The following is a 14,370-nucleotide window of genomic DNA, read 5'->3' as shown; positions in this document are numbered from 1 at the left end:
CTACCTTTTAATCTCTGCCTTCCTCCATATTTACTCCTGTTTGTTGGTGTTTTCTTGGTGTGTGTCTGCCTACGATATATCCATACATCTACCAAACCTTCACTACCACCATAGCCATAGCAATTGCGCACAAGAAGAGAGACGGTATCAGTCGAGGACAGAACTTGCCTCAAGGGTTGGTAGTGTACCTTTTACAGAAACTCCCGTACATGCCAGTTCCGCAATGAAATCGGATATGTTGTACAGTAGTAGCGTACCGGTGAAAGTCACATCGCAGGTATCCGATGTCAACTCTTTAACGCCTTCCGTTGATTCTGGGTACAAGTCCTCGTCGTACCAGACGTTGGCATCGAGTCTGTCGGGGATGAGGCCACAGGAAACTAGTTCTGATGTGACAAAGTACATAGGACAAGATGGCTCAGAGACCACGATTAGAAACACCACAGAGCGTAGGAAGAAGACGGTCCAAATTGAAGCGGTTCAAAACAAAGACGGGTCATTTCATTATCCCGCTATTCCCGTTACCCAGTGGAAGGGTGATTCTGGTAGCAAAGCGATAGAACAATCATCGTCATCGCAGCATCAACCTAGAGTCAACATCCAGGTCAATCCTTATGAAGAGGTTGATAGCTTTCTTCCAAGGCCAGGCGATAGTTCAAAAACTTCCTTAAGCCTTCAGAAGCAAAGCGATGGACAGTCTTCAACCATATCCTCAGGAAACTTGCGCTCTCCAACATCTGCCTTTGTACCTCTCACTGTCTCAACATCCATGGGAGAGCATCTCTATGATACCTCCATACACTCCTCTTCTTCCTCTTCTTCTACTTCATCCATACCAACCGCTTACTATTCTCATCACCATAGAAACAATCATAATCCTCATCACCAATCTCAACGTAACCCTGGTAGTGGTAATCATCCTGGTAGTGGGTATCATCCTCATAGTAACCAATCACAACAGTACATCCACACACAACAGTCTTCCAGTAACAACTCACAACAATACCAGTCTACCCCCCAAAAGGGTTCCTCTATGCACCCCTCCCAGGTAGGGTCTAGGGATTGGAACTCACAACAATACCAGTCTACCCCCCAAAAGGGTTCCTCTATGCACCCCTCCCAGGTAGGATCTAGGGATTGGAACTCACAACAATACCAGTCTACCCCGCAAAAGGGTTCCTCCATGCACCCCTCCCAGGTAGGGTCTAGGGACAGGGAAATCGAGTCCTTCTCCCATGCATCTGATACAAGCTCAAGGGAAGTGTCCAACCAAGCAGAACTTACCCCTTCACAACACTTGCTGAAGTCAGCATTCCGAAAAGCAGACTTTCTTCTCTCTCCATCAAGTATACCAAGTCTTTCAAGACCCATCCCCATCCCTATCCAAAGTGAGCGACCAAAAGTCAGTTTCCATGACCAAAGCAAAGAGCATGGGTCCGGATTGCCCACAGGTAGCTTCCACAGGGTCGTTTCACCTGAGGTGGAACAACCACCAAGGGCCTCCTCTGTACCTCCAACTCTCCCCTCTTATGATTGGGTCATGAACCGGATCAGGGAGCTCAGAAGGGGCACTAATAATGTTAACCAAAACAAAGGTGTGAGTTCCAGGGGACATTCAAGTGACAGGGCTGGGGAAAGCAAGTTGGATAGCAGCCAGAAGGTTGGCAGTAAGGTTCACTTTGACTTGCGAAATGAGGTGATATCCAGCAGTCTCGCTCCGAGGGGTCATGTCACAAATCAAAGTAAGACGAATGTAGTCCAGCCAATCCCTCAACGCCCAGCAAGACCTCAGTTTGAAAATTTGGCAACCTTACCCCCTAAGGGTAACACTCGTAGTAGGACTCCACAAGAGCCCCAAAAGCACCAGACCCATAATTTACGCGAGATGGTTTCCAATAATGTTCCTAACAGGAGAGAGGAGATAGAGCGCTGGAATAATTACGGGTATAGCTATGACAACAGTTCTATGCAAGAGACTGGTCAAACATTGCCAGGATCGACTCCTGCATCACAGAGCTTCGTTCCAACCAGTCCTATACAACAGAAGATGGATGGCGAAAGGAGTCCGGTAGGACGTCATTATCATATTCCAGAATCACGATTGCCAGATTATCAACCTTACGAGCAGCAAACCGATCAGCAGCCGACTCAAACGGAGCGCAAAGTGCGGACGTTAAACAAACAAACCCTGCATGTGGAGTCCTCTAACCCATCTCAAAGTGTGACTTTTAACACTACCCATCCCCCTCTTTCCTCCATGCATGGAAGCACCCCTCCCCAGGAGCGAGTCTTCACCCGTAGCGTGAGCAACTCTGGCCTTAATGAACTTGAGACTAACAATAACAACTCCAGCGGAGAGGATGCCTTCAGTAGTCTTGACGATGCTGTCAAGATGCTCTCTCACTGGAGTAATGAAATCCAGAAACTCAGCGCCCCTTACAAATCACCATCATCGATTGACGCTAACCATAACACGCATGCCTCACTAGACAACAGTGCCATCCTTTCTCATCATCAACTCAACAACAACAACCAGTCTGATGACAGGATTAACCCATCTCACTTTCAAACCCACCAATCCAACGGCGGGTACCATTACTCATCTCAAACATTGACCAATCACAGACCTCAGGCTACATCCACGCCCAGAAAGAACTTTGATGAGGTGGATCTGCACATTGATGAACCAACAGAGGTAGACAACATACCAAAAGGGTTGGTGGCGGACAGATCTCCAAGTGAGTAGTTTTATTTTTCCTGTTGTCTATTTCTTTACCTTTCTTTCACTCTTCACTCTCTTTCTCTTTTCTCTTCCTCTTTTTTTCTGTTGATATCACTTTTTTAATAATTGCTTTAATGTATACTCTCTATCCCTCTCTCTTTCTCTTTCTCTTTCTCTTTCTCTTTCTCTTTCTCTTTCTCTCTGACTCTCTGTCTCTCTCTCTCATGAAAAATCAGTTTTTGAGCTTTGAAGAAGTTATCATCTTAAATATAATAGATGGGTGTCTTTGGAAATAATTTGTTATCACTTCATTTCGTCGCTATTTTCACGAAGTGACGGTAAATCGTCACGCAAATTTTATGCGATTTTCCTCACTACCGTCACTTCATGAAAATTGGGACGATTTGGGGATTTTATGTCTTCTTTTGTGTATGGGTGTTTTCAATTTTGTCTCTGTTTTTCTGTTGGGATAGATTTTATGGACAGGTCGCCCCCGGCTGCCCAGACCCGCCCACCTCGTCGCACCAACAATCAGTCCGGGTACGACTCTGATACTGGTATCCAGCAGTACTACCGCCCCCCTCGTAGGCGCAACTTTATTGACCCTGGAGCAGAGGTCTGGCTTCAAAACCCCGGTGGACTCCCAAGGAAGGTTTGTCAGTGTGCTCTATCTTCATTGCTCTCTTACTCTTATTTATTTGTCACTTTCTGTCTTCTTTCTTTCTTTCTCTCTCTTTCTCTCTTCCTTTCTTTTTGTTGTTCTCTCTTTCTCTACCGTGCTGCCATATTCCTGAACTATTCTCTTTCCCTTTGCCTTAGTCCTTATTTTTCTCCCCCTGTATCTTTTTCTATCATTTTTCACTCACTCCCTCTCTCTCTGTTTCTCTCTCTCTCTCTCTCTCGCTCTCTCTCTCTTTGTCTCTTTCTCTCGCTCTCTCTCTCTCTCTCTCTCTCTCTCTCTTTGTCTCTTTCTCTCGCGCTCTCTCTCTCTCTCTCTCTCTCTCTCTCTCTGTCAGTCCTCTGACTCCTTGTTCTTTTTCTGTGCTTGCCTTGTGGTCTTTTGATACCCTTCAGATTGAACATTTTAGGTAAGGAAAAGTCACTGTCCTTCCTGTCAGAACCATACATTGTGTAATGCCTAATTAATACAGACTCCTTGTATGCAAGGTGGCAATGAACTTTTAATATGCCCCATCTTCCTTAATCTCCCAGGAGACTGAATATTGGAACCGGAAGGATGGACTGAAGTCTAAAGAACCTCCAAAGGAGTATGACCTGAGTTCATCCAGCGAGAGCATCTCTGGTCCCAAGACACCCAAGTTCCCTGTCGGTCCCCGGGCTTACGCCAACATGACCAAGACCTTCATTGTCAATACTGGAGCGCCACCGCATGGTGAGATAGGAAAGGCCTTGCCGCCCCAACTGCATGCCGGCTATCACCCTGGTAAAATCATATATACTCTTTCCATTTAGTGATGTAGTGAGGGAAATTCAGTTAGATCAACAATGAAAGACCATAGGCAAGGGATCTTCAAATTTTACTTTTGTTTTAGTTTTTTCTTTCATTTCACAATAAAACAGGGTGGTGGGGGTTGTGGGAGGGGTTTGTTAATGATATGAGACAGCCTTGATTGTAATGAAAAATAAAAGCATGTCTGCTACATTGCTATTTTATTTTGTGGGCATGTAATGATGGTTGCATCTTCATAATCTCAATTACTTTATCTAAAACAGTTATAATACTAAACCATTAGTACAGACCACTCATTTTAATAACTAACATGACAGGTCATCTGTAGCTTGGACAATGACCTATATTACTCTTGAGATATTGTTGTTGTTATTAATTTTTGTAATTTACATTTTTAATTAAAATTCCTGCAATGTCAATGAGAGATGAGAAATGTACATTGGCAGGAAGTTATGCAGGAAGAAATGGACTAAGATTGACAGTCATTTACAACATTTTTAAGGGTGAAAAGAATAGCTCTGAAATCTACATCAAACATAAAATAAGTAAAGATGAAACTTACAAGATATCTAGTATGTTTCTAGAAAGCTATGTTGGAATTTACTACATGTTTGCACCTGGAAAATGTAGGTTTCTATTCTTTCAGTTATTTAACCTGTTTGAAGTGAGCTGTATTCTGCATCTGTATCTTAGCCTGACTGGTATTGCACGTGCTATGTCTTGCTTCATATGTTTTGGGAGGTTTTGAAAGGATGGGGGAAAAGTGTCTATCATATGTGGATTGATTTTGGGATTTAAAGGGTTAATGATTGGGTCATCAATAGAACGGGGGAAATCCTATTTATAAATCTGTATCAGAAGTTAAACTTATATTACAGCCTACAGGGAAAAACAATTATTTACAAGACTTTGATAATGGGGTTTCGGGGCCTAGAAGAACTACTAACTGAAAAACATATGTTCATCAAAATTGATTAAAATACATTCCATTGCTTTAGGTGAGAACATTAGAATGTGGATATCAAAGATTTTCTCAAAATCAAATACACTTTATACAGATATTTTACACAGCAATTTCTTTTGTAGAGTTATTACAACAGTATTCCCAGTGCATAATGTCCTTTGGCAAGACATTGATCTACATTTGCCACATTCCACCCAGGTGAAGTAAACCGGCAGGAAGTAATTCCTTGAATGCTGTGAGCACCGACATCGGTAGCCTAGCAGAGCCGGGGTAATATTAGAGCGATTTGAGCACCCTGCAGGGAGGATATGTGCGCTATATAAATATCCAATATTATTATTATTATTACCTCATATCGTCTTTGTCCAAACAGATGATATAATAATTCATATACTATACATAATGTACATATTATATATACTTATATGCATCATGCATGTTCATTTTACAGTATATATAGCCAAGATACATTACAATATTTCACAATTTTTGATGGTTTCTAAATGTGTAGTTTTTTAATTACTACAGAGAAAAAACCATGCTACAAGTGAGGTAAGATGATAAGATTTCAACTTTCAGGCACAAGAATATGGTTGGTCAGTGTGTAGGTCTATGATTGTCACTGGCATTTCATATCAGAATTTTCCTTTACAATGTATAAAAACAAAACAACTGCAGTCTATTAGTTACCTGTATTTTGACATTTGCCACTATTGTTCGTTGCTATTAAGACACAAAAGAAAGGGAAAATATCAATATTAGTTTGGGGTAGGAAGTCTCTTACAAAGTACTTAGGAAGTACTTACAAACCATCATCAGTATTTCATTTTAAATTTTCCCTTTACCTCCACCTTACAGGACCTGATCAGCCGCTCCCTCTGCAGCGCACCATGCATCGCCAGGACAGCTTTGAGATCCCGCCCGTGCCCGAGTCTGCACCACGACGCACGCCCACCGCCGAGGTGTACTCCCCACCCCCTCCACCCCCTCCTGCCCCCGTTCAGGAGCCCGCCAGGGAGACCCCCCAGCCCATGTACTCGCAGAAGAGGGTGATCACCGTGGAGCACAGGACGGAGCCTAACAGACAGCCCCAGGAGTGGACCCCTACCCCAGTGGCTCCTAGTCCAGAGCATAGGTACTACACACCACCAGCCACGAGGCAAACTCCTCTGGGAGATGTAAGTATATGGAGGAAATAGTTTGATTCTTGAATGATAATTCCCCAAATAATGTCATGTTTCTTCTCCATTTATGATTCTATCCATAGTTTTGTTTTCCTTTTTTGATATAAGGCCTATTCACAAATTAATGTTGTTAACATTTCAATGAAGCAGTCATTGTTGTATGCAATGAGATAAGCATAGAATAGTGATCACCATGCTTCTGCACGCAAAGCTTATGTAACAGAGAGGGACTATATGTGGGGGGAGGGGCTATTTTTACCCCCACAACATTGCAATTTCAAGATGAATTGTTATGATAATCTGAATAGGGAACATTCTAAAAAAATGCATGTTAAGGAAATCATTTATAACAATAACGGTCAGTCGTAGGGAAGTAATTTATGAATTAAACAGGGATGATGCTGAAAATGATGATGATAATAGTAATGTCAGTAATGATTTATCAATATTATGACATCAATGATGTACTCATCTCCATTTCATAGCAATAGTATTAGGGTATATAGAGACCAATTGTTTTGAATATGCACCAAACTACCTTCACTCCCCTGTTTTGTTGACTCTAGCCCCCTGTTTATACAATTCAAGACTCTACCAATGATCATCCTGAAAGCCGATGAAATTCCACTTAACCATTTTGTGTTGTTATGTCAGGAGCCACTCAGGCAACTGGAGTACCTGGAGAGTGAGCCATGGATGGGCCGTCAACCAATCCTGCATTCTCCTCCTCATCGTCCCAACTCACCAGTCGAGGTAACGCCCTGGACGCCACCTGTCGTTACCAACACCATGTCTTCTACCGGTCCTATGCATGTGAGTTTTGCATAAGTACAGTCAAACCTGTCTATAGCGACCACCCGAGGGAAACACAAAAAAGTGGTCTTTGTAGACAGGTGGTCTTTGTAGGCAGGTGGTCTTTGTAGACAGGTTCCTTTGGTACATGATTCAATGAGAAGTCATTTTCAAGGGAAACACAAAATGTGGTCTTTGTAGACAGGTGGTCACTAAAGCAGGCTTGACTGTAATAGCATTTTCATTCCATCTCGTAGTTTTGAAGTTTGCCAATAGTTACATGAGGTGTGATAGCTCAGTGGTGGAGCAGTGGTCTTGTAACAGGGAGGTCCCTGGTTCGAAACCAAGTCGATGCGGTATTGCCCTATGGTAAGGCATTTTAATCCTCATTACCATGTACCTCAGAGAGGACTTTAAGCTGCTGGTCCCCTGGTTTGCTTATACTTACAAGCACACACATGCTTTCTTAGCAGTCAGGTAAAACAAAGCAAAACAAGCAACAGGTATGTTTCTGATCCACAGATCAGTAGCCTGTCTACGCTTTCCTGGTCCATCTGATCAGCCTCACAATAATCTTGAACAAGATTTGGGCTCTGCGCTGTTTCATAAAACTTGTTATCAATAACAAATGTAAAATTCTACGACAAATAGCTGTCAGCCAATCGGATGCTACAATTTCAGTAGCTTATAACAGTTAATTGTATCTTGCAAACAGGGCCCAGTTTCACATTTTAGTTATACCCACTAAAATATGTTGATTCTGCTACATTGTTATTGTTTGAGCAAATAATGTTTCCTTTTGTGATTATATATGTATTTATGTATACCTTCTTCTCTATTACATACACATTGCACATGAAATCAGCTAAATTATATTTTTAACTTCTCTTTTCTAAACCCAGACGGTAAGCAACGGTGTACCTCAGACGGTTACAACCACCCAGTGGAGACGGGAGATCACCCATCAACAACAACCCATAGAGATCACTCCTATTACTAGAGATGTAGCAGAAGAAGTGGAAGCCAGAAAACCAAGGAAGTGAGTTATGACCCTTTCCTTCTAAACCACTTCTCTCATGTCATCTCCCTGTTGCATAATTGACATCTGATTCCTGGAAACTGAAATTCACATTCTCTTCTCTTTCAATTGAACCTGAAACTGGGTGTAAGTTGTTTCGAACAAAAATAAAAATTTAGACTCGCAACTGTCTTCTTTTGTTAACGTCAATTTTAGACCAAGCTTAAACCCACTGTCTGGTATGAATTTCAGTGGAATATTGGGCCTTATATAGACCTTTATATTTAGTATAAGAATATTTCACAACATATCAAAGTTAACTTTTAAGGAACACCTAAATGTGACTGTTCAAACTTGTGGTTGGTTTTATGATTATTTCTGTCAGAATTTAATTATTTTTCAAATAAAAATGATAACTGGAAATACGTTTTAAACATGACTTCATATATAGGCCTAGAGTTTTGCCGTGCAGCATCAAATATTCTGCAATTTATAGCTGTGTAAACAGAAAAATAAATGGTGTGTGATTTTTGTGTGACATGCATAAAGTAATCATTATGCTTCATACCATTTATAGCTATAGCTATGCCTAAAGCAGCATTTTATTATATTCTTGTTGCTTACATTTGTGCTTTCAAGCCTTCAAAAGTAAAAATAAAAGAATATATGTATATTTGCTGCCACTCGCTTCAAGATTACTGTTTAAATGTATTCACTCATATATGTATTGTATCATTGTTAAATTGTTTATTATCATACAATCTTTCACTGTTGAATTGATTCACGCTTCACAAAAGAATTGTTTTGCACATGTTTACTGTTGCTTTGAGTGAGATTAGTCACTGTGGCTCAGTGTTGAAATCACTTACCTTAAAACAGCAAGATCCCATGTTAAAGAGGGGGTGGGAGCTGGGGCTGCAGTGGCCCCTTAAAAAAAAATGAATTCCCATAATCAGGCAAACAGTTGCCCCTTAATTGGGCATTGAGGTTGTCTGTGTTTAATTTTATTATCTTCTTATAAATAATTTTTGCATCTTACAATTACCTTTGTACTGTCGAAACACTTTTTATGTGCTTAGTTACTTCACTTTCTCACAAATTTTTAAAAGGGAAAGTTGGTATAAGGGCAGGAAAAGGTAGCTACCATGATGACATTATGCTACTTTGAAAGAAAACTACATCTACATGCAGCAATACCCTGATTATAACATATCAAGAAACTGCATTTGCTTAAATGTCTTGATTTATATCCTCAGTCTTGAACCTCCTGTAAGTCTTGTTGAAGATGTGATCGAACCGCCTACAGTCTCTCCGTAGGTCATCTCATAGAAATTCATATTTCAAGTGTGACCCCGACCCCCCCCCCCCCCATTCCTTGCTAAGAATCCCCTCCCCCCGACAGCCTCCCTCGAACCCTTTTCATAAGCTGTGTTTGTTTGTACCATTTGACATTGACCATGTCTCGCTCTCTTTAAATCTGCCCTTCCCCCCCCCCCCCCCCCCCCCGCCCCCACACTTCTTGTGTGCTTTGCAGTGAAGCTTACCCTCTCTCTACTGTTATCACTAACTAAGTAATGAAAATCAAATCAAATCAATTTATTTAAATAAACTAGAACATATCATACTGAAATACTGTAGCCTAACCCTCCCCCAGAAAAAATATCAATGTCCGTTTTGCATGTTTATATGCAGTGTGTATGAATAAAACTGTTGTTTGAAATTGACAAATTGTCTTTAAGAATCCAAGAATACAACTTTATTTTTGTATTGATGCACACTCAAAGCTCTTCCAGAATCTTCAGAATTTGGTACTTACAATTGTAAGAATTTTAAAAAAAAATTCTAGTCCACCCATTAACTACAATATCCTAGTTTCTATCATAAACAAAACAATGTTTTTATCTTTATTTTACATTTTTCTTTATTTTAAACTCTGAATCCTTTTATTACTTAAAATATTCTGTCAATCTATGTATATTGTTAATATTTTAACTGAAGAACGGATTACTAATTTATTTTCTTTCTACAGCTAAATTGCATTTTTGTATTTATCCGTTTTTATTGAAGACTCAGCACTAACTTTAATATGTTTGTGATTTTGAGCTTTTAGTGTTACTAAGCATTTTTGCCAATATGTTTGTGATTTTGTTATTGTAGTTAACAATCTACTCATTCTAGATCATTACAGAAGATACATATCAAATTAAACATTCTAGATCTCCAATTTATAATACTAATACAAAGCAGTCTTATGCTAGGTTATGCAGGTATTTATGCCATCATTTTCCTTTCAGAGGCCACAATTAATCTATAATTCAATTGGCCTGGCATCACAAAGAGTTTTCACACACGGTTTAATGCTCAAAAATTTGATTTAATTTCCATATAATCATTTTAATTGCAATCAGGAGTACTTCATAAAGTTAAATAGTGTTTTTTTTTCCACCCAACAACAAAAATTGAATCTTTCATAGTCCTGTCTTAGGTTTTAAAATCATGTCAAAAAATTATACTGTTGAGCTAACAAAATCTTTCACAAGATGAGGAAGGTGTAGAGAAAATGTGATGGAAAGAGAAAACTTATAACTATTAGGATATGTTTTCACATAATTTATTTTGTTTGTTTGTTCACTTTGTTTCCACGGAACTGCAGTTGTGTACATCTACAAGTCATTTCCATCTAAGGATTTTTGTTTTGTTTTTGGTGATAATATGTTAAATGTTGCTTTCGCATGATTTGCCTAACATCGTCATGTTATACTTTTTGAAAATAACATGCTATGTGACTGTTGATTTGATATCTAATTTTCTTGATCTGTAGATTTTAAAAGTGATTAGAAGATATTTATTTCATGTTTTCACTGATGATCATATCTGAAGTGGGATGAGCTTTTGATCCAGAGAGAAATCTTCAGCATTGTCAAAAATTGCCAACTGTCGCAAGGATATTATAAAGCTTATTTAGTTTGTGACATTCAGTTGACTCTGTTTTACTCATTGATACCAGAGCAATATTGGGAATGAAACTGATATTTATCTATCTGTTTAACTTCTATGCCTTCATTGTCAATTCTAAGATTTATTATGTAATATATTTTTTTCAACATGACAGTAAATTATTGCAGCTGCATCCTTTCAATTTAATGAGATTTAATTTGAGGTGCCTTATTAAAAAAAAAATTAAAATATCTGTAGACCTTGATGTTCAATCATGTCCTTATTTTTTCATCAACATTTTATTCCCATTATCTTCCAGGGTTGTTGAAGCAAGATTCACCCCTCGCTATGTGCGGGAAGTCAATGCTGCTCCCCCACCCTCCCAGCAGGCACCCCTACCCCAGATGGCCAGTACCCCACCCCAGCCCAGGGTGATACAGTACCAGGAGCAGCCACCCCGCCCCATGGCTCCGGAGCCCCCTATCACAGTGGTGCGGCTCCACCCCGTGGAGCTTGGTCCGATCCAGGTGGTCCCTATCGAGGCTCAGGTCATGGTTGACAGGCAGGTTCAATACCCGGTCCAAGACACCACACAGCAAGGTAAAAATTACCTTAGATAGAATCCCTATATTCAAAAAGTTACCCAACATTTTCTACAGCAGCATTTGCTCTGGATTAAGGTTCTATGGTTATGGTTCAGGTTGCAATTGGATTTTTGGTTGGGTTTAGGGTTGGTTTTAAGGTTAGGGTTAATGGTTGGGTACAGTGTTTGAAGAGATGTTGCATCGAGCTCAAGAAAAGCGGGTGCTGCTTCAAATGATCAGAGAGAGACAGAAGAAATGGCATGGAAAGAAGAAGAGTGGAAGACCTCGTAAAGGCTTTCTAGATGAGTTAATCGCAGAATGTGGATCAGCAGCATATGAAATGCTGAAACGATTGGCTCAAATCAAAGGTACTTGGAGAGACACTTGATGTAGAATTCTGATTGGGCCACTGGAGCTGTCATAAACTGACAGATCACTATTGATGATGATGATAGTGTTTGGTCAAGAGGTGAAGTTATGAATTGTAGGAAATTGACCATGTAGCATTTGTCAATGGAGTCATAGGACTGTTTTGATACTCAATGGGGTGCAGCATGGTCTATAATATGAGGTATCTTAGTACCCTGAGGAGGAGGATTTATATTGTTTTCTGCTGTCTATTAATTTTTTACCCCTCATCCACAGGTGCACCTGTCCAGGCACCAGTCAACAGTCAACAGTACCAGGCTCCACCAACACAACTCCAAGAGAGTGTGGCAACCCCTCCCTCATATGGTTCAGTCATGGCCAGACCTCCATCACCTAGTTTTGGTGTTATGAACAGCTCTGCCCCTCAAGTCTCCCATGGTGTTGTCCAGAGCCCACCCTCCTCCTCTATGTCTTACGAGACAGTCCCGCGTGCCTCAGCACCCTCGTCTTACTCCACCGTGCAGCAGGTCTCACCGCCGCTGTCCTATGGAACGGTCCAGGGCACTCCGCAGCGGGCAGTGATGACAAGCCCCGGCCAGACGTCATCTACCATTACTCAGCAGAGGATTGAGGTGCGGGAGATCACCCACACCGAGAGCATACCCGTATCGCACACCCCTCAGCAACCGCAACAGCAACAGCCACAAGTTCAGCCACAGCAGCAGCAGCAGCAACAAGAACCACTAATGCAGCAGCTGACCCAGCAACAGGTTCAACAAGACGTACCATCACAACCAGAACAAGCACCGGTGTCGCCCGCCGAGCAGCCATCGCCAACACCCAACGAGCGCCTGCTCAACCAGCCTAAACCACCGGTGCAGTACCCGACGTTCAGTGATAGACACCGTAAGGCTGCTAAGGGTCCTGCTGATGACTCTCTACCTAACGGTGGGGCAGGATACAGGACCATATATGACAACAAGAGACAAAGGTCTTCACTTGGCAAGTAAGTCAATGTTCCATTCCTACTTTTTCTTTGTAAAATGCAATTGAAAAATGCTTTTCCACAATGCTGAGTCGATTCTTTCAAAGCTAAACATTATGAAATATTTGTTGATCCATTGTTTCCTTTTTCATGTAATTGCTTTAAATTATATTTTAATTGCATATATAGTGACATATAAATGTAATCAATACATTTAAAGATGTACATGCATTAGAGCAATCAGGGAAAAGCAAAGTGATAATTTTTTATTGATTCTAAGCGACAAGAATTTATTGTTTGTAGCATGAAAGTATTGGTCAAAAACATTGATCATGTCTTGTCTTTGATGTTTTCATTCCAAATCAATTATGTATATTTTTAGGTGAAATAGGTTATCTTTTTTTTTACTAATGCCTGACCGATTACAATTTTTACTTTCGACTGATTAATTAAACCTTGAACAGCTGATGGAGAATACTGCCTTCTACGTCCATGAAATCATGATTACCATTCTGCATTCTCTTAGCTGTATGTCTGTGATTATCTTGCTGGCAACTAAAGGGGGCAGCATTCACTTTTGGATCACAGAAACTGCATGTAATATTGATGTCTCTCTGTCTCTCTCTTGTGAATCTCTGTCTGTTTCTCTCTCTCTCTCTCTCTCTCTTTCTTTCTCTCTCCCTTTCTCTCTCCTTTTCTCTCTCTCTCCTACTCTCTCTCTCTCTCTCTATTTCTCTCCTGCTCTCTCTCTCTCTCTCTCTCTCTCATTCTTTCCACTCAATTTCTCCTTATCTTTATATCCATCACATTTTGTTGCTATGACAACAGCAAACATTTGATGATCTGATAGCAATTTAATTATTGTCATAGTGGAAATTAACATTTGCCTCTTATAAACATAACTTTATTAGCATAATATACACATCACAATGTTAGCCTTTATTTAATATGATTTCCTGTATAAGGTTATTGTGTAGAGTGGAGAAATATTTTTTGATACTTTACTGTCCACATCGGTTTAGTTTTCTGGCTTCTCTGACTGGTGTGCTGAATACTTTATTCGAAATCATGTATTCGCTTAAAGTAGAGGCTTGATGCATCTTTATTGAAACAGTTAATGGGATTTTGTTTCACTCCATATTACTGAAATCATAGTTTCCCTTGAATTTACTTGGTCCAATTCTAACCTGAAATACAGTATTGTAGTTAGTTCATGAATATAGCCTAGTGAGCTGAAATTAAGAAGTATGAAAAGCGCTTGGGCTATTCCTAAATAAGTGTGTTCCTAAATTAGATGAATACCATTGATGGTTTCAAATATATATATTAGAGACAACGATCTTT

The 14,370-nt window shown here is 40.3% G+C and overlaps 1 protein-coding gene across 1 annotated transcript in view; it reads left to right on the top strand.

Moving 5' to 3' along the window:
* The window catches only part of LOC579673, a 31,143-nt gene extending 18,092 nt beyond the window's left edge, over positions 1 to 13,051 (top strand). The window contains exons 16-24 of the mRNA XM_030974448.1: positions 115 to 2,738; positions 3,196 to 3,374; positions 3,935 to 4,166; positions 6,016 to 6,335; positions 6,996 to 7,154; positions 8,036 to 8,172; positions 9,408 to 9,464; positions 11,408 to 11,688; positions 12,318 to 13,051. Coding sequence (XP_030830308.1) covers positions 115 to 2,738; positions 3,196 to 3,374; positions 3,935 to 4,166; positions 6,016 to 6,335; positions 6,996 to 7,154; positions 8,036 to 8,172; positions 9,408 to 9,464; positions 11,408 to 11,688; positions 12,318 to 13,051 — 4,723 coding nt within the window. The remainder of the gene's footprint in view (positions 1 to 114; positions 2,739 to 3,195; positions 3,375 to 3,934; positions 4,167 to 6,015; positions 6,336 to 6,995; positions 7,155 to 8,035; positions 8,173 to 9,407; positions 9,465 to 11,407; positions 11,689 to 12,317) is intronic.
* Positions 13,052 to 14,370: the final 1,319 nt, after the last annotated feature.

This window comes from Strongylocentrotus purpuratus, unplaced genomic scaffold, assembly GCF_000002235.5.
Source record: "Strongylocentrotus purpuratus isolate Spur 01 unplaced genomic scaffold, Spur_5.0 spur5_scaffold_7, whole genome shotgun sequence".
NCBI lineage: Eukaryota > Metazoa > Echinodermata > Echinoidea > Camarodonta > Strongylocentrotidae > Strongylocentrotus > Strongylocentrotus purpuratus.
This window is presented reverse-complemented; position numbering and strand designations above follow the sequence as displayed.